This window comes from Oryctolagus cuniculus, chromosome 18 (genome assembly GCF_964237555.1).
Source record: "Oryctolagus cuniculus chromosome 18, mOryCun1.1, whole genome shotgun sequence".
NCBI classification, from domain to species: domain Eukaryota; kingdom Metazoa; phylum Chordata; class Mammalia; order Lagomorpha; family Leporidae; genus Oryctolagus; species Oryctolagus cuniculus.
This window is the reverse complement of record NC_091449.1, coordinates 430,631-456,290: the sequence shown is the minus strand read 5'-3', so window position 1 is coordinate 456,290 and position 25,660 is coordinate 430,631. Positions and strand designations below refer to the sequence as shown.

Below are 25,660 nucleotides of genomic sequence, written 5' to 3'. Positions count from 1 at the left end.
CATCTCACCTGGACACGGGCCGCTGGGAGCCTGGCAGCCCTCCTCTCTTCCTCAGGGCTCCCTTCCACGTGCCAGGCAGGGTCCTGAGGACACAGAGCTGGGGGAGGAAACAGAAATTACGGAGGCAGCTCCCAGTCAGACGTTCACCCATGTAAGCCCTTCCTCCTGGGGAGCTGGGGGATCTGCCCCGCCCCTACCCCTCAGGCAAGAAGACCCACTTCTTTCCACAGATGAAGAAAACGGGGCTCACAGAAGGCAAGAAATGGTCCTGAAGAGATGCGTACCTCACTGTCCCCTATGCTATAAGGCAACATCTCCAAGAGGCACTATATTCCACAGCCTTCCAGGCCAGGTTAATTCTCATGCATCCTGTCCTGGAGACGTCACCACTACTTTATCCCCCCACCGTGTGTTATGATCCCTCCTTGTTTCTACTCTGCACAGATACAGATCTGGGCCACAAATCCTCTGCCCTAAAGCCCAACCCAGTCCCCAGCTCTTAACCCCACCACTGGCAGATGACTTCAAGGATAGGACACAACATGGCAGCCAAGTGGGTGACGAGGACATATGCTCTTGACTCACCCCAGGAGGGCCACGGGTCAACAGCTGCCATCCCCCAAGTCTGGTGTGTAAAGGCACCTGCACAGAAGGATCAGATTACAACTGTCACCAAATGTAGAGACTAAAGATGACAAAATGCAAAAGCGGATTATCTGACATACGTGCATGACAAAGTTCTATGAATGAGCCCAAGGGCATGTGAAAAAGTTCAACATGAACTTCGGGAAATGCACTGGTCACTGTCAGAAAATGTATTGATGTGATGTAGCCACAGGACAGCTAAAAATATAGCTCTTTAAATGGCTTAAGAGGTAACTGGAAAAAGTAACATTATCTAATTTTTTAAAATCTTGATATTCCCTTGAAGTCTTTAGTGAATAAAAAGACTGACATAACATTGTTATTTAACATTGTTTTTAAATTATAGATCAATGCTATATAAGTGAAAACAATAATAGAGTTTAAAAATTCAGCCATAGGGGCCGGTGCTGTGGTACAGTAGGTTAATTTTCTGCCTGCAGTGCTGGCATCCCATATGGGCACCAGTTCTAGTCCTGGTTGCTCCTCTTCCAATCCAGCTCTCTGCTATGGTCTGGGAGAGCAGTAGAAGATGGCCCAAGTGCTAGGGTCCCTGCATCCTGGCTCCTGGCTTCAGATCAGTGCAGTTCTGGCCATTGCGGCCATTTGGGGAGTGAACCAGAGGCAGGAAGACCTTTGTCACTGTCTCTTCCTCTCACTGTTTGTAACTCTATTTCTCAAATAAAATAAAATCTTTTTTAAAAAAAAATACAGTAACAGAAAATAGCATTTTGATTTGTATGTATGATTTTTTTTAAAAAAACCACAGAAAAATCTCTGGAGCCAATGACACTTCTCAGGAGCCATCTGTATTTTATACAGAAGCTATACTATTTTTTATACCGACAGTTTTCCCATCTCCAAACAGTGCCAACAGTTTTGCTCTGTCTCTAAACAGTTCTAACTCTGTACCACTTCCTGCTCCCAAAACCCTCAGTCCTTCCCCAGCTACAGCAGGTGACAACTGGAGAGGTCCGGAAGAAACAGAACCTAGACTCACCCCAGGAAGTCCACGGGTTGATGGCTGCCATCCTGGAAGATTGCTCTCTACCAACTGCCAGACCAGAAGCACAATTCCCAACCTAGAGACAAAAGTGAAAAAAGACAAAATCAGTTTTCTCACGTAAGAGCCAGTGACAACAAAGAACCAAAGGGCTCCCAGGGAGCATTAAAAAATAATAATAATAATATACAGGTCAAAAACATGGCAGAATTCCCACAAAGAAATGAAAGATAATTTGAATAAGCTGACAAAAAGTGTGATCTTGGATTAGAGATTAAAAACTGGTGAACTTTTCCCAGGGGAGAGCCAGACAACTTCGACGGACCTTTTCAACGGATTTGACAAAACTGTAAAATCTACCTGCAATCCTCACTGTGCAGTCAGTGGCAGCACAGAACTAGGGGAAGGGGCAGTGGACAGCGACTTAATGGAGGTGATGGAATTCGAAAGGCACAATGGCTGCACAATTTTCTGACCATACACAGCCACTGAACTGCCTACTCTAAAATGAAGTCGTGAACATCATGGACTTTCATCTGCCTCCCCGCCCCCAACCCACCTGCAAGACCTACCAGGCTCAGCCCGTGTGTCGTGGTGTGGAGTCACAGGCAGGTTTGGCGCCCGGGCTCCCAACTCCACGTCCATTAAGTCTCCAGACCTGTCTGACGGATGCCTGGGGCTTTGGGTCAGGCACCAGCATGCGCACTAGCGCCAAGATCACCTGGTCGGACCCACGCCAAAACCGCTGTGTGCGGTTTGACATCTCCCGGTCACTGCATAGTAAAAAGAACCTGAGGCTGTTCCCAGCCCACTTCCGACGCTTTATGCAAACAGGCCCGGTAGAGAGACGCCTGCTGGGGAACGAAGCGGGGTCGCTAGTCCCCACTGCGGCCTCATCACCGGCCCAGCAAGCCGCTGGCCTTACCTAGCTGGCAGCCACCGCCCCCCGCCCCTCCGCAGGCGTCTCTTCCTTGGGCTTTGGTCCAGAGCCGAAGTCCGGCCTGGCCATGCACTCAGCAACTCTGTGCGCGGCCGTGGGGACAAAGGGCCAGGACCGGAGCGCAGGGACCTCTGGGGCCCGCCGGGTCGGGCCGGACGAGGCAGGGAGCCTTGAGCTGGGAGAAGGCAGGGTCGAGGGCCGAGGGCGACAGCGCGGAGACGGCAAGCCCAGGACCTGTCCTGGCGCCGCGCCGGCCCCAATCGCAGACGCCTCCGGCTCCAACCCGCTCTCCCGAGCCTCTGGTCTCTCCGCGGGGGTGGGTGTAATGGCAGCAGTCCCACAGCCCGGGCGAAGGCCTCACCTCAGCCACGGACAATGGCGGTCGCTCGCCCGGCGTCTACCAGGACGCGCCGCGGGGTCTGCTGGGAGTTGTAGTTCGGGGCGACAAACGTCCGGCCTTGCCGGAAGCGCCGCCATGCTGGGCGGCCGAGTTGCTCCTCCCCAAGTCCCGCCTCCGCTCCGCCGGGAAGCACCTAGGGGCGCTCGTGTCGCAGCCCCTAGCGAGGTTAGGGTTTCCTCTGTGGACCCCTCACCGCCCCGACACGGAGCCCTTGCGAACTTTGGTGGGGCGGGAGTAAGTCGCGACCCCTGCACCTGTCAGCGAAATGGCTGTTGCTGGTAACCGCATTTCGCGGTGGGCTCTGAGGGCTGTCAAGGGATCGTTTCTTCGACAGTTACAAGATTTGCGAATGTGGGTGTGTTAGGCTTTTTAGTTTTAAGATAAGGAACTTAATCCAGAGCGTCCCCTCGCCTGCGAAGCCCCACTGCTGAGAACCTAAGGGATTGTTCGCAAGTTTTTCTGCAGATGACGGAGCTTGCGTGATTTTTCTTTCCTTTCGTCAACATTTACTGAGCGAGTAGAGGACGGAACACAGCAGTGAACACTCTGCCTCGGTAGCAGCCGTTCAACACCGAGATGGAAGGAAAGATGCACAGCTTGCTCACTCAGGGCACCGGCCTCCAGCCCTTGCTGACCTGGGAAGATCCCCCACAGCAGAGCCCGCTAACACAAAGCTTTAGGGGCAGTGCTGCAGGACCCCAGCATCTAGGTCTTCTCCCCGATGTACAGCAAGCCAATCACATCAGTGTGGCCCGAGAAAGTAGGTATTGAGGGTCAGGCGTTTAGCCCAACTAAGACAACTGGATTCCGTATGTGAGCACTTGAGTTTGATACCCAGCTCCAGTTCCTGACTTAGCTTTCTGCTAATGCAGACCCTGGGAGGCAACAATGATGGCTCAAGTGATTGGGTTCCTACCACCCAGATGGAGACCTGGATTGAATTCTGGGGTTTTCTCTTCTACTCTGGCCCTGCCAGGCCACTGCAGGCATTTAGGAAATCACTAAGCACATGGACGGGTGGGCTCACTCTGTGTCTGTGTCTCCTGTCATGTCTATTTGCAAGAGTCAGGGGTTCTAGCCAGTCATTGCTTAATACCCAGCCTTCCCAAAGGGTTAAGAGTAAGGAACCTTACAGACTGAAGCTGGGGTTGAACAGTGTATGATCCACCTGTGTGCAGGTCTGGGGTTGGGTCACAGCACTCCCAGCCTGTCTCGGATGCATCAGCAACAGTATGGCCAGTGTGCTCTGAGAATGCTATGATGGCAAAGTGGGTGCCCATCTGCCTGAGATTTATGGGCAGACTGCTATTCCTTTGTTTATAAAGAGGACCTGGGGTTCCTGTGAAACATCTCAGAATGGAGTCAGGTTAGTTATACAGCAGATAATCGAATTCTGAGTCTTGTGATCTGGGGTCCTGTGGGATCAGCCTGATCTGTGCACCACTCCCTCCATCTAGTGAATTAATCTTCAGTTAAGGGATGGACTTACGGTCATCAAACCGAAAACAGAGGAGCTGCAAGCTAAGGCAGAGAGACTATGGCCTGTGAGGCCTGCACCAAAGGCGCTCAGTGTCACTCTCAGAGTCCCCTTTCTACCTTTGTTGGAGCTGAACTTCCCCCAGAATTTCACATCTCCCTCTAGTGTTTGCACTGATCTGGGCTGGGTGTCTTCCCTTGCTGGCTGCCTCGGTGAGTGATCCACTTTTGATGTGCCACCCAGCAAACTTCTTTGAGCATATATTGAGTGCCTACCATGTGAGCCAGCTGTGGAAGCACCCAAGGCAAGTCAGACCTGTCTGTGGCTACTGAAGATCCACAGTATACAAAGGATGACAGACTAGGGAAGACTGGAATAAAAGTGGCTGAGGAGTGGGGCTGTGGTGTGTGCATGGCTTTCAGAGAAACAATCAGCTCTGTTAGGAAGAGGAGGGAGGGCCTGACAGAATGCACTTGGGCTGAGTATCTGTCAGATGGAGGAGGTTCTCAGGTGGAGGAAAGTGTGTGCAGAGGCTTGGTAGCATGGTGGGAGACAGGTCAGTCACTTAAATCTGCTGAGTGGAGACTGTCAGAGATTGGCAAGATGGGGAGGAGAAATATGGTGCGAGGAGAATTGCAAATTTTTATGTTGGTAAGTTATTGGAAACCATCGAAAGATTTTAGGCATGGAAGTGATGAAGCTGTATGTGAATTTTAATGAATTAGTGAGTCAGCCAGTGTAGAGAAGGGACTGTAGGATGTAAGACTGAAGACAGGATAGCCATTTAGGATGCTGAACTGAGTGAACAGTTGGTAAGAGAGGCCTCTCTCTTGTGCTGCCCTTCAAATAAAATCTTTTTAAAAAAAAAGTATATAAAAGAAAAAAGGGGGAGAGGGAGCCATGTATACACACAATTTGGATGCATTTCACAAACACAATGATAAATGCTATATGATCACATTTATATGAAGTTCAAGGACAGTATGTCCAAGTGGATGTTTACAAAGGTCTTGTGCAAGGATTGATGATTAATATTGTACCAGAATGAACAATTTATTCAGGGTCAGGAAAATTAAGTTGTGGGTTTGGAGGGTTTCTATCAGGTAACTTTTTTTGTGTCTTATTTTGAATTCACGGCTGAATCTTGGTTTTGTAAGTCTTACGTTTCTGTTTTGAAATCTATAGATGGGAACATTTTTACTTCTGACAAATAAGGGGACACCACAGCCCAGGCTTGCGTCTCTGGTTGGCCAGCCAGTCCTTACCTCTAGATTCCCAGATGGAGGACTGGCCTTTCTGGCACAGCTGCTGAGGCCCACACAGCTGGCCTGTGAGAAGCAAGTGTGCTTCCTGGTAGACACTTTTAATCTGTGTCTCTAAAATACAAACACACTGATTTCTGTGTATTGGGTTAATCTCCCACTGTAATCATGCTGGGCATATATCTTTGGCTACACACAGATGAACGACCTATGTTTTATTTTTCTATCCAGTGATGAATAATAATGAAAATTTTGGATTCTGCCATCTTAGTATTATTCCCTGATGGAAATAACTTTGTTTTTAATTCATATGATACTCATTCATTGTAAGATCAAAATCATTTAGGAAAAGGCAAAGAGCAAATATGTCTTAATATCTTGCCACCATAGATAAGCAATGTTACCTTAAGGGTGACATTCTTCCACAGTTCCCCTAGGAGAGTTTTATAATTTTATAAAAGTTGGGACCATCCTTGTTGTTATGAACCTGATTTTCTCTCAGCAATAGATTTAATTTCTGCATCATAATTATTTAAACATTCTCCTACTGATTAGCATTTAGTATATTGGTATTATAAACCATACTATAAAAAGGTCTTGTGACCACGTTTTTTCATATCTGGTCAGTTATTTCCATGAAAGAATTGCCAAAGTGAAATTTCTGAATCAGCTCTTGAGTAGCCATTGCCTCTGAGCATTTCCAATCTAACTTTCCTACAAATAGGGTGTACCTATGTGGTCACTTGTGGTGTTGACCAAAAGGGTCCATTTCCCCACTATTTATGTCTGTGTCCAACACTGTCTTTAAATCTCTGCTAGTTTGGGCCAGCGCTGTGGCGTAGTGGGTAAAGTCACCACCTGCAGTGCCAGCATCCCATATGGGCACTGGTTCAAGTCCCGACTGCTCTATTTCCAATTCCACTCTCTGCTATGGGAAAGCAGTGGAAGACAGCCCAAGTCCTTGGGCCCCTGAACCCATGTGAAGTTCCTGGCTCCTGGCTTCAGATTAGCACAGCTCGGGCCATTGCAGCCATCCAGGGAGTGAACTAGTGGACAAAAGACCTCTCTTTTTCTCTCTGCCTCTACCTCTCTGCTTTTCAAATACATCTTTAAAAAAAATCTCTGCTAGTTAACCTCTTTAGACTGTATTTTCTGCATCTGTAAAATGGAGATCATAGTACTTGCTTTACTAGGATCCTTGTGCTAAATGAAGTTATGTAGATTAAGTGCTTGGGATATTGCTTACCTCATAATAGCTACCCAAATATATATTATAATTTTTATTTACATTTCTGATTTTTAGTTCATTTACTTTTTGATGTATTCATTGTCCATTTGCTCCTTTTCTGAACTGCTTGTTCATTCATAAGGATTAGTGAGCAACCCTGCCTTGGTCTTTCCTAAGTGGGATGGCAATAGCTGTTCATCAGAGATTGGCAAATCTTTCCTGCTGAAAGAATGATGGTACATAGTTGGCTTTTCAAACACTGCATTTCTTTTAATTAACTAATTAATTATATTTGAAAGGCAGAGAGAGAGAGAGAGAGAGAGAGAAATCTATCAGCTGGTTCATTCCCCAAATGCCCACAATAGCTGGGGCCAGGCCAGCTAAAAGCCAGGAGTCAGGAATTCAATCCAGGCCTCCCACGCAAGTGGCAGGGACCCAGCTACTTGAGCCATCACTGCTGCCTCTCAGGGTGCGCATTAGCAGGGCCTGAAACCCAGGCATCCATGTGGCATCTTAACAACTGTGCCAAATGCCAGCCTTGCAATCTCTTGACAATTACTCAACTCCTCCTAATAGTGTGAAAGTGGCTAAAGACAACATGAAAGTTTGTGTGCGTGTGTGTGTGTGTCCTGATCAAACTTTATTTACATGAACAAGTCGGCCAGATTTGGCTTGTGGGCCATAGTCTGCAACCTGAACTCTAGCGTCACCATTAAGCCTGAAACCATCATAATATAAAAAGTGTTTTCCTGACTTACTAGGGCTTTTTCTTCCTGAAGTAATATAATTTATCAGCTTGCTTCTCATTAATTATTGACATGACTTTTTTTCAATTGCCTGATTAAAATGGAGTATTGTAATTATAATGTCATGATCCTGGAGTGAATGTTTCCAGTCCAGGTGTACTAGCTGAACTGTCTTTACTGGCAGTATCTGACTCGCAATTTTTGCATCATTTTTCCTGAAAGATATTGGCCTTTAACTTCTTTTTTTGGGCTCTGACACAATGGTGTCAAATGTAAATGTCGGCTGGCGCCAATGGTTCACTAGGCTAATCCTCTGCCTGCTGCACCAGCTGCAGCGGCCATTATGGGGGTGAACCAATGGAAAAGGAAGATCTTTCTCTGTCTCTCTCACTGTCCAATCTGCCTGTCAAAAAAAAAAAAAAGTAAATGTCCAGGCTTTTACATGTTCCGGAACAGCTATGTATCCAAGAGTTTTCTATGTCCTGAAGGGTGAAAAAAAAAATCACTGGTAAAATATCTTGGGCTTAGAATTTTTTTTGTGATGTAATTATTTAAGAAAATTTTCAATGTAATCTAAAACTTTTAGTTAATTTACGTTTTCTCTTTTTCATTCAATATTAAATTTTTTAGGATTATAACCATTTTCCCAGAAAACTTTTCACCTAGTTTTTTCAAGTGTATTAACAAAAAATGTACAAACTTTTTGATATTATTGCTTTGCTCACTTTTCCTTCCCAATGCTGTAAATTTCTATGTCATTTTTCTTATGTTAGTTTGGAATTTCTGTCAGTCACCTTTTACCATGTATTTTTTGCTTTTATCCTTCCCTGTTTTGCTTATAAATAATTTTTCTCTAACTACTTTTTTGATCACTAGATTAATTTCTATTTCTCCTTGGTTTCTGCTACAACACTGAACCCATTTTAAAAAGGTTTTATTTATTTGAAAGAGAGAGATTTTCCATCTGCTAGTTCGCTCCCCAAATGCACACAACCAGGGCTAGGCCAAGCCAAAGCCAGGACCCTGGAACTCACTCCTCATGTCCATGTGGATGGTAGGGACCCGAATATATGAGCCATAACCTGCCACCCAGGATATGCACTAACAGAAAATTGGGTTAGAAGCAGAGCAGGGCCTCAAACCCAGGCCTTCTATATGAGATGTAGGCATCTCAAATAGCATCTTAACAGATGTGTCACAATGCCTGCTCTTTTTTAAAATGCTGATTTTCATTTTGTTTGAAAGGCACAGAGACAGATACACAGGGAGATGGGTATCTTCCATTTGCTGGTTCATTCCCCAGGTGCCCAACAGTCAGGGCTGGATCAGTCTGAAGTGAGGAACCTGGAACACAATCCAACTCTCCTACACAGAAGACAGGGACTCAAGTTTTTAAGCCATCACTTTCTGCATCCTAAGGTGCAATTGGCAGGCAGCTGGGATCAGAAGTGAATCCAGGACTCAACCCAGGCACGCCTAGTATGGGAGGCCAGCATCCCAGCTGTCGACACCAAATGACCACTGCAACACTACCAGTTCAGATTCACATCTGATGTACATGTCTTTGTCTTTTAATTTATTGTAAAACTATAGCAATTATTCTTGACAATTATAGCAATCTTGACTGTGAGAAAGAGATAAGTCTCCCAACAGTCTGATTCTCATGAAAATTGGTTACATTAATTTCTCTTTCCTTCTAAGCATACAGAGTCTCTTTGAACCCATATAAAAGCAATGAACCCAAACACTGTGGCACCAATGTCTTCACTAAGAGATGGCTCCTGAGGCTTTCTGGTGAGGGCCCAGGGAGACAGCCACTCGGCAGCTCCTTGCCCTGCCTCTTCCCTGCTGAGCCTGGCGTCCATGCCTTATGCAGGCCAAGGTGTTCCTCTCAGGCTTCAGCAAGATGATGTAGCACTTGGGGAGGAAAATGCCACCCAGCAGCCCTGCAGTGGAGGCCAGGATGGAGAAGATCTCCACGGCCACCGTGGACTTGCCCCGGGAACTGTGGTACAGGGGCAGGAAAGCCGTCCAGATGCTGCAGAACAACAGCATGCTGAAGGTGAGGAACCTGGTCTCATTGAAGGCGTCGGGCAAACCCCTCGCCAAAAATGCCATACAGAAGGTGGCCCCTGCCAGGACAGCCAGGTAGCCCAGCATGCAGTAGAAGCCAACACCAGAGCCCTCCTGGCAGTAGATGACAACCTGACTGGGCTCTGACGCCACGTCTCTGTGTGGGAATGGTGGGGAGGTGCCCAGCCAGACCCCACAGAGAACAACCTGCACCAAGGAGGCTGTAAGGACCACCGAGGAGGAGGCATTTGGCCCCAGGCACACCTGGACCCTGACTCCTGGCCTGATGGCCCTGAATGCCAGGACCACGGTGAGGGTCTTGGCCAGGACAGACGAGACAGCCACGGTGAACACAACAGCAAAGGTGGTCTGGCGAAGAAGGCAGGTGGCGGTGGTCGGGCAGCCGAGGAAGAGCAGGGGACAGAGGGCACAGAGCGCCAGGGAGGTGAGGAGTGTGTAGCTGAGAGCCCTGTTGTTGGCTCTGACCACAGGTGTGTCCCAGTGCTTCAAGAACACCCCGAGGACCAGCACAGCCAGGCCAGCCAGCAGGAGCGCCACGGAAGCCAGCGTGAGTCCCAGGGGCTCATCAAAGGCCAGGAAGGTCTCTGTCCTGGGCAGGCAGCGGTCTCTGGTGGGGCTCGAGTACTGCTCCTTAGGGCACAGAAGACACCTCTTCATGTCTGTGGAGACACACACGACCCCACGTCTGCAACACGGCAGTCATGGCCCCAGCCCTGTGGAGGGAGGCTCCCTATGCACCAAGCAGCTCTCTGAACGTCTCACATACACTGAGAGATCTATGAAGTACCCCTAGTTACCCTGCTGAGATGGGCCACATTAGAGCCTGACACACAGGGAAAATGCACACCCCACACTAATTTGCTTTTAATTTGATTTTTTAACAGTTAATTTTTTTCAAGTACTGGCAGTAACTGGTTCTAATTAGCAATTATTATGGGCTGAGTTGTGTTTCTCCCCCACCCCGCCTCCCCAAATTCCATATATGATTTGGATGTGGTTTGTGCCTGAGGGTTTATGTGCTAAAAGTTTCGTCCCCACTGTGACAATGGCAGGAGTGACAGACACTTCAAGGTGGAGGGCCTTGTAGGGGTAGCACTAATGCTTGGACTGGATAACACAGTCCTCAAGTTCTCGCTATAAAGAGAGCACAATGGTTGCCTCCCCAGTCTCTGGCTTCCTGTCTCATCTTGTGACCGCTCCCTCTCCCTGTGCGCCCACCATCATGCTATCGGCCATGGGATGCAGTCAGGGGGCCCTCACAGGAGCTGACACCATGCTCCTGTACCTCCAAAGCTGACAGCTAAATTAACCTCTTTTGGGGCCGGCGCCGCGGCTCACTAGGCTAATCCTCCGCCTAGCGGCGCCGGCACACCGGGTTCTAGTCCCGGTCGGGGTGCCGGATTCTGTCCCGGTTGCCCCTCTTCCAGGCCAGCCCTCTGCTGTGGCCGGGGAGTGCAGTGGAGGATGGCCCAGGTGCTTGGGCCCTGCACCCCAAGGGAGACCAGGAAAAGCACCTGGCTCCTGGCTCCTGCCATCGGATCAGCGCGGTGCGCCAGCCACAGCGCGCTGGCCGTGGCGGCCATTGGAGGGTGAACCAACGGCAAAGGAAGACCTTTCTCTCTGTCTCTCTCTCTCACTGTCCACTCTGCCTGTCAAAAAAAAAAAAATTAACCTCTTTTGGTTATTTTGTTATAGCAGCAGCAAATGGACTAATACAAGTCCATAGCCCCCAGTAAGCGCCTCAGAGTGTCACTGCATTTGCAGAATTGGAGGTGAGATAATTAAGGTCAAATGAGGTCATTAGTGGGGACCCTAAAGGAATATGGCTGACATCCTTATAAGAAAAGTTTGAGTCACAGGTAAGCACAGAGGAGAGACCTGAGAGGACATAGTCAGAAGCCAAGGAGAAAGACCTCAGAAGAAACCAACTATGCTGGCACTTTGACCTCGGATTTTCAGCCTCAAGAACTGGGAGAAGATAAATTTCTGCTGACTAAGCCACCCAGACTTGGGCATTTTATTATGATAGCCCTGGCAAATTAGCACAATGGTTCTCACCAGCTCTGCCCCCTTCCTTTGTGGATTATTTAAATTGCAGCTCCAAATCACAAGAAACAGCAATCTCCTACCCAGTGGCTGGTGATGATGGCACCGTGGCAGATTAAACAAGAGAGCGAGAGACCCCCTCCTTCAGATGCCCTCATCCAGGGAAACTAAGTTTGTTACCTCACACTGGAAAGGCATTTGTAGGTATGATCAGCTAGGGATCTTGAGATGGAAGATTACCAGTGTTACCCCATGAGCTCTGAAATGTGGGAAAGGAAGAAGAAGAGAGGAGGTAGAAATGTGGCAGGAAAAAAAGATAAGCGATCTGAAGCCCGAGAGGGAAGAGATGCCCTATCAGGCTTGGAAGAAAGGGAACAGTTTGGCAAGGAAGACAGGTGGCTCCTAGAAACAGAATGACCTCCACTAATGACCCTCGAAGACATGGGATTGTGGATGGGCACTGTGGCACAGCTGACATTTGAGAAGCCTGCATCCCATAACAGCATCCCTGGGATTGAGTCACACTGATGCTTCTGATCCAACTTCTGGCTAATGCACACCCTGGAAGGCAGCAGGTGATGGCTCAAGTACTTGAGTCCATCACATCCATGTGGGAGACCTGGATGGAGTCCTGGGCTCATGGCTCTGGCTTTGCCTAGAAACAGCTGTTACAGGCATTTGGGGAGTGAATCAGGGGACAGAAAATATCCACCTATCTATCCATATCTATCATCTATCTATCTATCTGTCTGTTGCCCTGCTTTTCAAATAAATAAGAAAAAAAATTTTAAAAGAAAGAAGTAGGGACCTGAGTCCCATAATCACAAGGAAATGAATCAACCTACATGAGTTTAAAGCATATTCTTCTCCAGGACCTTCAGTAAGGAGCACAGCTCCCAACACCTTACCTTTAGCCCCATTACACCCTAAGCAGTGGACACAGCTGAAGTACCCTGTACTTGCTCCTGACCTATAGAATGGGGAGATAATAAATGTGATCTTGTTTAAAGCTGAGGGCTCATGGTAACTGTTACACTAACAAGAAGAAACTAATTTAGGACCAACGAGGCATGGCTTGTACTCATCATAGGAGTGTGTACTGGTGCAAACACCAGCACCTATTAAGGCTGCATGTTGGGGCTGGCACTGTGGCATAATGGGTAAAGCCGCTGCCTGCAGTGCTGGCATCCCATATGTGCGCCAGCTCAAGTCCCAGCTGCTCCACTTCCTATCCAGCTCTTTGCTATGGCCTGGGAAGTCAGTAAAAGATGGCCCAAGCCCTTGGGTGACTGCACCAGTGTGGGAGACCCGGAAGAAGCTCCTGGCTCCTGGCTTCAGATCGGCCCAGCTCCAGCTGTTGCAGCCATTTGGGGAGTGAACCAGCGGATGGAAGACTCTCTCTCTCTCTCTCTCTCTCTGCCTCTGCCTCTGCCTCTTTGTAACTTTTTCAAGTAAAATAAATAAATCTTTAAAAAAAAAAAAAAGGTTGCCTGTGTTAAAGGACAGCAATACCACACCCAACATGTTGCCCAAAGTCACTGCAGCACTGCTTATTACAGGCCCACCCAGGAAACTCACGCAAGTACAATGGATGCAGTAGTCATGACATGATCATATTGTGGGGAACTACCTTGTGTAGGAAGACCTACAACCCCATACAACTGCTGGGATGAATCTCACAAAGGCAACACAAAAGAAAAGAAAGACACAAAAATACACTCACTGTGCACCTCCACTTATGGGAGGCTTAAAAACCGGCAAAACTCAAATGCCAGTAGAAGTCATTATGGAGATTCCCTGGGAGGGTGAGAATGAGGTGCTTCTTGGGTGAGTCATGCTATTTCTTGACCAGGGCTGGGGACGTGGAGTATTTGCTGGGTAAGATCCATGCATGTGTCTTTACCTTACACTTCACAAAAGTTACCTAAAAATAACAGTCAGAGTTGCTTCCTGGCCAGCACTCCCATGTTCAAAGTCCACAGAATAGATCATTCAACAGCTCTCTGGACTGGGAATTTGAGAGACTGGAAGCACTCTGACGGACCCTCATAATTCAGCCTCCATGAGCCCTCACCTCTTTGGTCTGCAAACTGTCCCTCGGGGCAGGGGCTGCAGTCGAAACAGCACTGAGGGGCTCCCTGTAGGGGAATCTGGCTGAATCCTGGAGCACAGCTTCTGCTGCAGACAGAGCTGGGGACCTAGGAGATGAGCAGCGGTGCCGTCAGCAACCAGTCCAAGGGCAGAGTACAGGTCCTGTCCTGAACCAGCACAGTTTCCTTCCCACTCCCAAGATGAGGCTCCTTTCAGTGGAAAGACGATCTCAGCTGCATCAGAGAAGCAAGAGAGGCGCTCACAAGTGGCGTGAATGAGGTAAACCCTAGGAGGGGATGCACCTGACTCACCTGATTAATGATGGGAACACTTAATCTCGCCACATGAACTGGCACCTTTCGAGTCACCCTGAGACTCCCACATCAAGATTGTAGGTTCCCCACCTACACAGGACCTGGAAAGAGACAGTTCTGCCTCCTTCAGCCCATCTCCCACCTCCAGGCCATAGTCACGGGGAGGAAGGTGGAGGAGAGAAGGCGCAGGACAAAGAGTGGATTGTCAGCTCGCCTGCTCTCAGAAGGGTACACAAGGCCTGCACTAGCTCAAGCCGAATGAAAAGGACTTCGAGAGAATCCTCTGCCTGTGTTCCCTGGATCTGAGAGATCCAGGGATGCTGGCTTGACTCTCACTTGAAAAATACTAAGGCCAACCCTGAACAGACAGCTGCCAGAAACAAAAGCAAGGTTGCACAGGAGGCAACCTCATGTCCATTGATGGTGGCCAGAGGTTGATTCTGAGAGCCAGAGGAAACACTTAGAAATACCCATCTCAAGACAGCAACCACATTTGTTAAAACGGTAATGCCTTGTAGATATTCTGAGATTATGTTTGGTGAAGTGTATTGCTGTCTTTCCAGGTACCTTTTCAGCTCTTCATTGAGCAGATCCCTGAGTAAGACGTGAAAAATACTCTAGAAGAAATTCCTGATATAGCCTCTGATTCAATTTCAATTCAATTCAACTGAATTTCTGAATTGAAATAGGTCTGACATTTTCATTTTTGGTGGTGAGCTAAGACCCTTTTCCCCTCAAAGAAGGGTTTAGTGTGGCTAAACAACACGGCCGAGTCATGACTGCCCCGTTAGAGCCACATCGACTTTGTGCATCACACAGGGACAGAAGCCACTGGCGTCTGAGTTCCTTCTGCTCCAGAACACCAGGACTGAGGTCATCCATGCACACAGGGAGCTTACCTGGAGGTCCTCCTTCATCAGGTGGACAGTCATTCTCTTCTCTGAAGTGGCTCCTGGGTCAATCACGCCTATGTGGACAAAGCGGAACAGGCCATTGGCAGTCTTCTGCCCATAGAGAATGTCAAATTTTGTAAGTAAATCTCCATTGGAATCAAACATGATCTCTTTCCCATCAGGGGTCTTGAAATGCACCTTTCTGAGGGGATGAAGAAGCTGGGAGAAGGAAAGGTGACATTGTAGAATTGCCAAGGCCAGAGCTTGGGGTGTGTCTCAGGCCACTGGCCACTGCAATGAGCAGGTGAAACTCCTGGCAGGGCCAATGTATCCCTGAGGCACAGAGGCAGAAGGCCTGTGATTTTAGCAAGGGCTTATGGAAGTGTATAAATTTTAACTTCTTATAAAAGCACAAAAAAAAACCTAATAAAATAATAATAATAATAATATATAATAATGAATCTATCCAAGATTGTATTTATATTTATATAAAGGCAATCACAAAATCAAATTTTCAATGTTTTTCCAATGGACAAAAGTCACCGCGCAGCCCTGGCTCCAGCAACCATTTGGCTGTGCACTCCCATCCTCAGCCTTCCCATCACATTCTGAGTGGCATCCAAACATCAGCAGGGCCTACCCAGACTGTCCCCTGCCCAGCTACACATCCTGATCCCATACTCAAGTTTCCCACGTGTTCTGCCACACACTCCTCTTGCATGTTCCCGTGCTGGTGCCTCCACACGTGCTGTGCTGCCACGTGGAACCCATTACTCTAGTCCACGGCTGAATCCTCCTCGTCCTTCAGGCTGAAGTTCAGGTACCTCCTCAAAGAGATTTTCCCTGACTTTCCCATCACTCCATCCACTCAAATCTTCAAAGCACAGAAATAGACGTAGCCCAACCTATGGATTTTTAATGTCTCCCCCTGTTAAAAAGTCAACAAATATCATTGTCTTCCCTTCTCACAACCAGAGATATCTTGGGTCCTTAGAGTAGCACCTGGCACAGAGTAGAGGCCCAGGTCATCTGAGTGATGTTAACAAAAACACTCCCATCCCCTTCCTTGGCCTCAGGCCTCTATGATCATCTCAATACCCAGGAACACATGCCTTGAGAGATCCTTTTTATTTTTTTTAAGATTTGTTAGTTTGAAAGGCAGAGTGACAGAGGAAGAGACACATATCTTCCATCTGTTAGTTCACTTCCCAAATAGCTGCAATAGCTGGAGATGGACCAGGCCAAAGCTGGGAACTGGAACTCCCTCCAGATCTCCTACATGTACTTGAGCCATCACCTGCTGCCTCTCGGAATACACTTACTAGGAAGCTGGATCAGAAAGAGAGCAGCTGGGATTCAATCCAGCCCTCTAACACGGGGGCTGGCATCTCAAGTGGAGGCTTAACCTGCTGTACCACAACATCTGGCCCAAGGGAGCCTTTTTCAGCTCTGGGCCTAGGCTTTCTATCTGTGACCTGAATGGGCTGGAAAAGACACCTTCTTGGCTGTCTCCCTCTAGTACTCTCAGAGGGCACTGGGTTAGAGGCTGTGTGGAAACTGCATGCTTAATGATGAAAGTGAGAAATCCCAAGTGTCTAGACATTTACAGTGCTCAGAATAGGCCAGCAGCTTGTAAGAGGCTGGAGTTCCCACAGACTTCTGGGCCCTGTCAAAATTGCCAAAGGGGACTACTGCTGACAAGGCGTTTCAGGATGACTAGGAAGGCCCCATGAGGCATCACTGCCAGGTACATGGATGGGAGCACAGCAGTGTGTGACTGAAGGTATTGGATCGAGGTGGGAGAGGCAGGTTTATGTGGTTGGCAGTGGTGGGCAAGGTCTCTAAGATATGTCAGTACAGAGAAGATGCTTAGCAGGGTGTGTCTTTGTCTACAATGCTGGAGGAGGAGAAAGGCAAAAGGGGACTCTGGGACCAGGAGCACAGAAGGCCCTTCCAACATTTACATGGGAGGGGGCCCTCACTGGGAAACCCTCTCTGGTGCAAAACTGAGTCATACACATAAAGCACAATGAGAAAAGTCAACAACAGGGCTGTCTATCAGATAAAATCTTTTGCAATCTGAATTGCAGAAAAACAGCATTTTTTCTTCAGTATAAGGATGTCTCATGCAATACTGGAGACATATATACACTTAAAATTATTTGCTGTTTCTCTGAAATCCCATTCCAAACAAGTATCCAGCATTTTATTGGCTGATCTGGCACCCCTACATGCAAATGAGGTGTCCAACTAGAGAAGACTGAGGAAATCCTTTTCCCACCAAGGCATCCCTGAAGGATGGGTTACAGAGGTGACCACCCCAGGAGTGCTCTCTGGGCAGACACCTGCTGGTGCTGTTCCTGCAGACAGGTGTGTGATCACCCAGTGGGCTCACTTGTTTGAGATGGGGTTCTGGGTCCCCAGGTGTGCAGAGAATGGAGAAATTTACTCCTCAGTTGGATTTTCTGCAGTGGCTTGAGTTATAACAACAAAAGAATGCAGCTCAGTACCTACTATGAGCCAGGCCCTAGCCTAGGTGGGTGATATATTAACACATCAATCCTCACAACATCCAAACAGGTAGAACGTCTCTGTTTTATAAAGTAAATGGGGCTTAGACGCTAGCATAAACACACTACTCACCAAGGGTAGGGGGACAGCGAGCCAGCATGTCTACAAGGCTACCTTCCGTCAGCAGGGCCTGGGTATGTCCTGGGATCTACCACTTCATCTTACTGTGAGATGAGTTTACTGGAATTCATACATGAAAGTAGGGTTACCAAATAAAATAAGGAGGCTCGGTTACACTGGAATTTCAGATGAAAGATAACTAGTACATCTGAGAAGAATTTGGGACATATTAATGCTGAGAACTATGTGTAGAGTACCTGAAATTCCAATTTAAGCAGGCATCCTGTGCTTGCTGAACAGAGCAATCCCACATGGGCATGACTCATCTGCGGTCACACAGCTAAGGAGTTCTCCAGAGTCCTCATGCAGGGCTCCAGTTGAGATGCTCTGAGCAGTAAGATGGGGCCTCCTTGCTGGTTCTGTTCCACTCTGCACATTGGACGGCGAGAGGCACCCCTGGAACTGCCCACTCCCCTCCCTTCTCTCTCACCTGCCAGGGCTGGAAGTGCAGAGGGTCTGCACATGCCCCATCCTCATGCACACAGTCCCCCAGGGCCTGCAGGGCATGGGCAACGCTGTAGACCGCAGAGTAGGCCACGTCCACTTTGCTCACTTCCTGGAAAGGGTGCTCGTGGCCTCGCAGGCTCTCATTCCCAGAGCACAGCCGAGTGCTTCCCGACGCTGTGCTGTTCCTAGGCGGCCACTTGCATCCAAACGTGACCTCCCAGAACCTCTCGATGAAGGCATCCTCTGGGGTCCGGCTGGGGTGCAGGCGAGCAAGGAACTCGGGGAAGCCGAGCGCCTGGCTGACCTGCAGCATGAGGCCGAACGAGCCCTGCAGCACGCGGGAGACGCCGGGCACTGTCAGCGCCAGCCCCAGGTGAAGCACGTCCTTGCTGACCCACACCTGGCCCGAGACGCCGACGCCCTGCAAGCCCAGCAGGAGGAGCTGGAAATTGGAGTTGCTCAGGAAGACCAGCACGACGGTGGCCGTGCAGCTGGCCATCTTCTGGACGAGGGCTTCTGTCTTTTCCAGTGACTGCTGGGAGGGCACGTGGAGGTGGAACTCCAGGCAGACGCCTGCCTGGCCCAGCTCCCGGGCGACCAGAGAGCTGGCCTGCTGCCCAAAGTCATCATCCTGGGCCAGAATGCCCACCCAGGACCACCGGAAGTGGAGCACTAGCTGGCTCACCGCGTGGGAGGACGTGAGGTCACTGGCCCGGGTCCGCAGGAAGGAAGGGAACTGGGCCTTGTCACTGAGGCTGGGCAGTGTGGACGAGTAACTGACCTGCAAGGGAAGGAGCCGTGGTGAGAGCTGTGAGAACCAGGAATCCTGGCCCTGAGCCTCAGACGTGATGGAGGGCAGGTGGGCACAGTGAGATCAGAACGAGGGTGACCCACAAGGCCAGCTCCATCACTGCAAGGCCTGCCTTCCGTGAGCACCCTCAGCCCTGAGCAGAGGTGGCCATGGCCCCGGTTAGAGCAGAGCCTGGACTGCAGTCTCTTCTCATGGACATCAGTGTCTGCTGTTCGATCGTGGGGCCTGGAGCCTCTCCAGCATTAGCATGAGACCTCACCAGGGGCACCAGAATGCACATTTTTGAGAGTCTCACCACTCTGTCTTCACTTTAAAAAAAAAAAAGATTATTTATTTATTTATTTATTTGAAAGGCAGAGTTACAGAGAGGCAGAGGCAGAGACAAAGAGAGGTCTTCCATCCGATGGTTCACTCCCCAGATGGCTGCAATGGCCAGAGCTGGGCCGATCCGAAGCCAGGAGCCAGGAGCTTTTCCCGGGTCTCCCATGCAGATACAGGGGTCCAAGGACTTGGTCCATCTTCTACTGCTTTCCCAGACCACAGCAGAGAGCCGGATTGGAAGCAGAGCAGCCGGGCCTCAAACTGGTGCCTATATGCCAGCACTACAGACTGCAGCTTTACCCGCTATGCCACAGCACCAGCACCTAAGTCTTTACTTTTGAGAACCACAGTCCTAGCCCACCACAGAATCATCTAAATAACACTTTGAAAACACCTAGACTGAACCCTCCTCCTGTCCACACCATCAGGAGTGACATAAATCTCACTCTGGGCAGCACTGTCACACAGCAGGTTAAGCCACCACTCACCACAGCCGCACCAGTTTGGGTCCCAGCTGCTCTCCTTATGGTCCAGCTCCCTGCTGATGCACCTGGGAAAGCAGTGGATCATTGCCCAAATACATGAGCCCCTGCCACCAATGTGGGAAACCCAGATGTAGTTCCAGGCTCCTGGGTTTGGCCTGGCTAGCCTTGGCTCTTGGGGCCATTTGGGGAGTAAACCAGTGGATGCAAGACGAATATGTGTTTGTGGTGTGTGTGTGTGTGTGTGTGTGTGTGTGAGAGAGAGAGAGAGAGAGACTCGATCTTTCAAATAGATACATGCATCTTTAAAAATAATCTCTCACTCTCATTGTAGGAGAGTTTGCATGAGGGTTTTGGAGATAAATCTCTATGAATTATGCAGCTTCCACCAAAATGCCCAGGTAGCATCTCCTGTTCTTGTGCCCCTTATTGGCTGGTTAAGCTCCAGTTGTGTCTCCTCTAGGCACCTGAAATGAGACCCAGGGGCAGTTAAATTTTACCTCCATTCCTCTCAGGGTCCTCCTCTTTTGCCCCCAACAATCTGCTTCTTGGCCAGTCTCGGTTCTGACTAGCTTTGGCTTGCACAGAGCAGACCAGTTACTCTGTACTGGTGGCAGCAACGATGCAGAATATGTTCCCGTGGCCTGGTGGTCTGAGCAACAACAGAGAATTTGGTTTGCCAACTTTCACTTGTTTGTAGATTTGTTGAGGAGGAAAAGAGATGTGGACTCACACAGCATAGTGTCTGTGTTTGGGTTTGACCCCTGGAACCCTGTTACAGAATGAAGTGGTTCACTCTCCTTGTCTGGATGCAAAACATTCTCTGACCACCAGAGGGCAGTGATGGAATGGGTTATGTAAAGCTCACGCTGTTTATCTCCAAAGGCTCTGATGTGACTGGTTTCTACAGAGGCTGACTCTGTCTCGTATAAGCAGGGCTGCCAGATTTCACAAATAAAAATACAGGATATCCAGCTAAATGTGAATTTGGTGTAAACAATGAATAATATTTTAGCATGTTTCATGGAATATTTGGGATAAACATACTAAAAATTAGTTGTTAATATGAAATCCAAATTTAACTGGGGATCTTGTATTTTATCTGGCAATCCCACATACATATGAAAACAATAATTTCTTTGAGCTGTGTTCAAGACATGGAGTTTCTATTCTTGTTTATGTGGTTCAATCTGAACAAAAGAAACATCTTTAGAGAAACCTCCAAGTCAGAAGCACCTTATGTAAAAATTCAAGTTTAGGTGATCCTTGGACAAATCTGATTGAACAATTTGGGGTTAAAAACATCAATGGGGGTGCTGGCGCTGTGGCACAGTGGGTTAACGCCCTGGCCTGTAGCGTCAGCATCCCACATGGGCACCGGTTTGAGACCTGGCTGCTCCACTTCCGATCCAGCTCTCTGCTATGGCCTGGGAAAACAGTACAAGATAGCCCAAGTGCTTGGGGCCCTGCCCCCTCGAGGGAGACCTGGAAGAAGCTCCTGGCTCCTGGCTTCAGACTGGCACAGCTCTAGCTATTGCAGCCAATTGGGGAGTGAACCAGTGGATAGAAGACCTCTCTCTCTCTCTCTGCCTCTCCTCTCTCTGTGTAACTCTGCCTTTCAAATAAATAAATAAATCTTTAAAAAAAAAAAACCAATGGGTTCATTTGCAGAGATTATGTGTTTAGTTGCAGAGTTCTATAGGAACTGCATGTCCTTTTTTATCATGATAGAATTGGGCCTATCGTGCAATAAAGCCCATATCTCAAATGCCACTCTTGAAAATAAAAATCACCACATGACAAGCTCCCCCCACCAAAAAAAAAGGAGCAATAGTTGGGCTTCCTCTGGGGGCACAAATAGCCACAAAGCCTGCCTGGAAATGCCTTTTAAATCTGTCCAAGATTCATAAGTAGGAAGGAAAGCCCTACCCAGCAGGCCAGGAAATTTAGCAAGCGTAAGGCATTCAAACAGAGAGGAATTGACCCAAGTTTATAGGTTTCACAGTAAAAAATGAGTGGGTTTAAATTAGAATCCTCATACAATGCTGGTAGGAATTTCAAATGGGAAAGCCACTTTGGAAAACACTCTGGCAGTTTCTCAAAGAGTTAAACATCGAGTTATCATTTGACCAGTTCTACCAATATCCCCAAGAGAAATGTTAACATCAATGGCCACAAAGATCTACACATGAATGTTTATAATCACACTATTACCCAGGGTCAAAAAGAGAAAAGAGTTCAAACATCTGTGAATAGATGAATAAATAAACATACCAGAGAATACTAATTACTGATAAAAAGAAATGGAGTACTGACACACACAGCTCAGTGAAAGAACAGTCACGAAATACATGTTGTGTGACTCCATGGGTAAGAAATTACATAAAAGACAAATCTACAGAGGCAGCGTATAGGCGAGTGGTTGCCTTGGAGTATGGGGTCATGGCAAATGGTAGGTACTAGGTTGGAGTTTGTTCTCAAATTGATTGTGGTGATGATTGTATAACTCTGAACATATCAAAAGTCATTGGGTAAATTTTATGGTACATGAGTTAAATGTCAACCTGTTAAAAATAGAAGCCAAAAAGAAAAAGCCCTCAGACACGGCTCCTGTTATGGAAACCACACTGAGACCTGATATTCAGGACACCAGTCTGGCAGCGTGAGGCTGGTAGCACGAGCCCATGGCCTGGATTTAAATCCTGGCTAATGCATGTCGTGGCTGGGTAAGCTTGGGTCCACTGTTAATTTTTCTCTAAATCTCAGTCTCTTCCTCAATGCAGTGGGGATTACAGTTCTCGCAGAATAGCTTCTGGCTGTCCTGCCCTAAGAGGACAATGGCATCGAAATCGGCATCGGCAAGGAGCCTGCCCCGCAGTGGCACTGCCTCCACCGCGGCACTGCTTCCACCGCTCCACCACTGTCCTCATTGTTACCATCACTTTTGCCAGCGAGGGGAAGGGCTTTGGGGTAACTCACCTGGGGAAATTTATAGAGCCCCAGCAGCCTGGCCATGGAGACTGACAGAGCTGACCGCGTATCTCCAATCAGGGCAGCCTGGGGAGGGCTGAATCCACACGCGTAGTTGGGGATCGGCTCCTCCTGGCCAGTGAGAAAGCCCAGTGTCTCGTGGAGGGCTCCATGCACTGAGTCCCCAGAGTTGCGGATGGAGAAGCCCAGCGTGAGGTTGGGCAGCAGGTGGGTGTCCCTGTTGATCTCTTCAATGGCAAAGACAAAACCCTGGGCCACACGGTAGCCCCACCTGGAAACGCTGAGGGAGAGAGAAGCCAGTTAACCTTTGCTCTGGGTGCAGGGAGCAGAAAGATTGCAGTGAGCGATTTCTAGGTGTGCACATTCTCAAGAGCAGTGTCCCATAAGCCTACTCGAGTAGGCAGACCCGGCTCCCTGGGGGCCCTAAACTATCTCCAGAGTGGAAGGATCCCTGGGTTCTCCCCAGCCCTGTCCGCTCCTCCTCCAGCCACGCTGATGGCAGAGAAGAACTTACAGCCCACTTCTCACCGGAGAGGAAAACTTGTCATCTGGCTTTGCAGAGAAGGTTCCACCTTATGCTCACAGAACATTCTCTTTACCATGTGTTAGGTTATCACATTTGAAAGGACAAAAAAAAAAAAAACCTACTTGAATGAGCTTGTATCATAACATGAATATTATTGAGAGTATGCTTTCCAGGCTGAAGTGGTTCATTCATTGTTCTAGGCCTGCTTTAGTCCTTTGTAATTTGTGGTAATTATGCTTTTCTTTTTAATACAAAATATGTATACAAATAAAAAATTTGAAAAGGCAAAAAAAAAAAAAGAGCAGTGCCAACATACAACCCCTCATGCACATACATAGAACATAATTCAGGATAGCCAAAAGGGGACAAGGAGAATGAGAGATGTTGGTCAAAGAGAAGAAAGTGCACTTCCAGTTAGAAGGAAGAAGTTTCAAGATCTATTGCACAGCACGATGAGTAGAGTTATAAAATTGCTGAGGATGCATGCTACATGTTCACATCACAAAAAATGATAAGTATATGAAATGACAGATATGCTCATCAGTGTGATTTAACAATTCCACAATGTGTAAATATACTAACGCATCACACCGTGCTCCATAAACATGCACAATCATTGTTCATCAATTTTTAAAATAACCTGACAATGTCAAGTGATGCCAAGAGTCTGGAACGACTCAAAGTCTCATGCATTTCTGGTGAGAATGCAAAATGGTGCATTCTTTGAAAAGCCTTTTTGAAATTTTTTAAATAAAGCTAAACATATTTATTTTAAAATATAACCAAAAGGACTATGTCTAGAACTCCTGTCTTCAAGATCACATTGGGAAACTCAGGACGGAACTGGAAGATGTACACACAGGCAGAGATGAACCCCAGGGCCTGGTCAATTCATAAGGAGACCTGTTCATTCCACAACATGTATTCATTGAGCAAACACTCCTGCCATGCATCTGGCACTGTTCTAAACACAGAGAGATGGCAGTGGACAAGAGACAAGAACCCCTGCCTGCCTGTAGGGTTCATGTTTCAGTCAATGAGAAACAAGCGACCCTCATTTCAAACACAGATACAGACAAGAAAACAAAGCTGGACAGAGGTGCTGAGGCAGGACCTGGGACACAGGCTGACCAGCATTCATACAGATGGGACCGACCCTGGCCCAGCCACTGCCCTTGGCCTTCAGGGGCTCCCCACCACCCTGCTGGGCACTTACGCTGAAGACGGCAAGCCAGCTGGTGGAGCAGTGAAATCAAACAGGGTGATGTTATCAAAGGGAAAGATGGAGAAGCTACCCCCAACCACCACATCTCCAGGACGGTCGAAGCGGGGGCTTTTCCCTGGCAACCGCCAGCCTGTTGGCCCAGAAAGAACAGCCCCCAAGAGAGATCCCATGAGGGCAGGGAGCAGGGAGCACAGCCACATGCCTGGAAGGGGGCTCAACAGCTGGTGACAAAGCCCCTTCATCAGACTGAGCCTGACAGCCACAGGGGCTTTATCTGGAAGTCTCCCTTGATCAGGGACCTGGGGGCTGGGGACACACTTGGAACCCTAGGCATGCAGGCCAGAGAGAGAACAACAATGCTTACCTGGGACTGGGAGGCCACCAAGTCCCAAGGCCATTAAAAGTTTTATTTCCATCCCTCTGTGACCCCTCAATCCCCTCCCTCAAGTTAAGCATAATAGCTTTGAGGGGGACTGAGGAGCCCGTACTGCACCCTCAGGGACTTAGGAAGCCCAGGGGCAGCTGTGCCCTGGGTCACCAGGTTGCTGCTTCGGAAAGAGGCCCCAGGAGAGTTCAAGAAGCAAAGAACCTCCTGACCACCACCCTCCCCTCCTGATGCCTCACCCAGCAACATGTGCACAAGTGCGATGTCCCCAGAGCTACAGGTGACCATGGCCAACACTTCCTACACCAGGGCCACCTACTGGAGGGTCCCAGGCAGAGAAAAGGCAAGTTCAGCCCCAGGAGGCAGCTTGAAGGTTAGGCAGGCTGAGCCTGTGGGTCCTGCAGTCAGGGAGGCTGGGCTGACCCAGCTCTCACTGCTGAGCAGGAGTTGGTGCTCCACACCCCCATGAGGTGAGGCTATAGCTCTCTGCAAACAGAAAAAACTGCTCAATATCATTTCCATCAAGGATTTGTAAATGAAAACCACAGTGAAATAAACACCTGTTCACACCTACTAGGACAGCTATAATAAACATTTCTTTAAAATGTTTTGTGAAACGAAAATGACAAGGTTCATGTGGATATA

At 48.4% G+C, this 25,660-nt stretch overlaps 2 protein-coding genes across 8 annotated transcripts in view; both read right to left on the bottom strand.

Moving 5' to 3' along the window:
• Positions 1–14,972, bottom strand: part of ZNF606 (zinc finger protein 606) — a 39,069-nt gene extending 24,097 nt beyond the window's left edge. Inside the window, exons 1-5 of one of the 7 annotated variants that reach the window (XM_051835253.2) lie at positions 2,947–3,013; positions 2,218–2,418; positions 1,643–1,724; positions 586–642; positions 9–97 (exon numbers count right to left, since the gene is read on the bottom strand). In XM_051835253.2, the coding sequence (XP_051691213.1) occupies positions 9–97; positions 586–642; positions 1,643–1,673 (177 nt within the window). In that variant the 5' untranslated portion in view covers positions 1,674–1,724; positions 2,218–2,418; positions 2,947–3,013. Of the gene's footprint in view, positions 1–8; positions 98–585; positions 643–1,642; positions 1,725–2,204; positions 3,060–13,912 lie in introns of those variants that run through there. The other 6 variants (XM_051835254.2, XM_070063331.1, XM_051835252.2 and 3 more) reach the window with 6 other exon arrangements.
• LOC100352972 (vomeronasal type-2 receptor 26) lies at positions 5,404–25,303 on the bottom strand. The gene is given in 6 exon segments (XM_070063317.1): positions 5,404–10,549; positions 15,105–15,355; positions 18,258–19,055; positions 22,868–23,159; positions 24,622–24,760; positions 25,255–25,303. Coding segments are annotated over 6 exon segments (2,613 nt in total). The 3' UTR covers positions 5,404–9,465.
• Between the last annotated feature and the right edge of the window lie 357 nt (positions 25,304–25,660).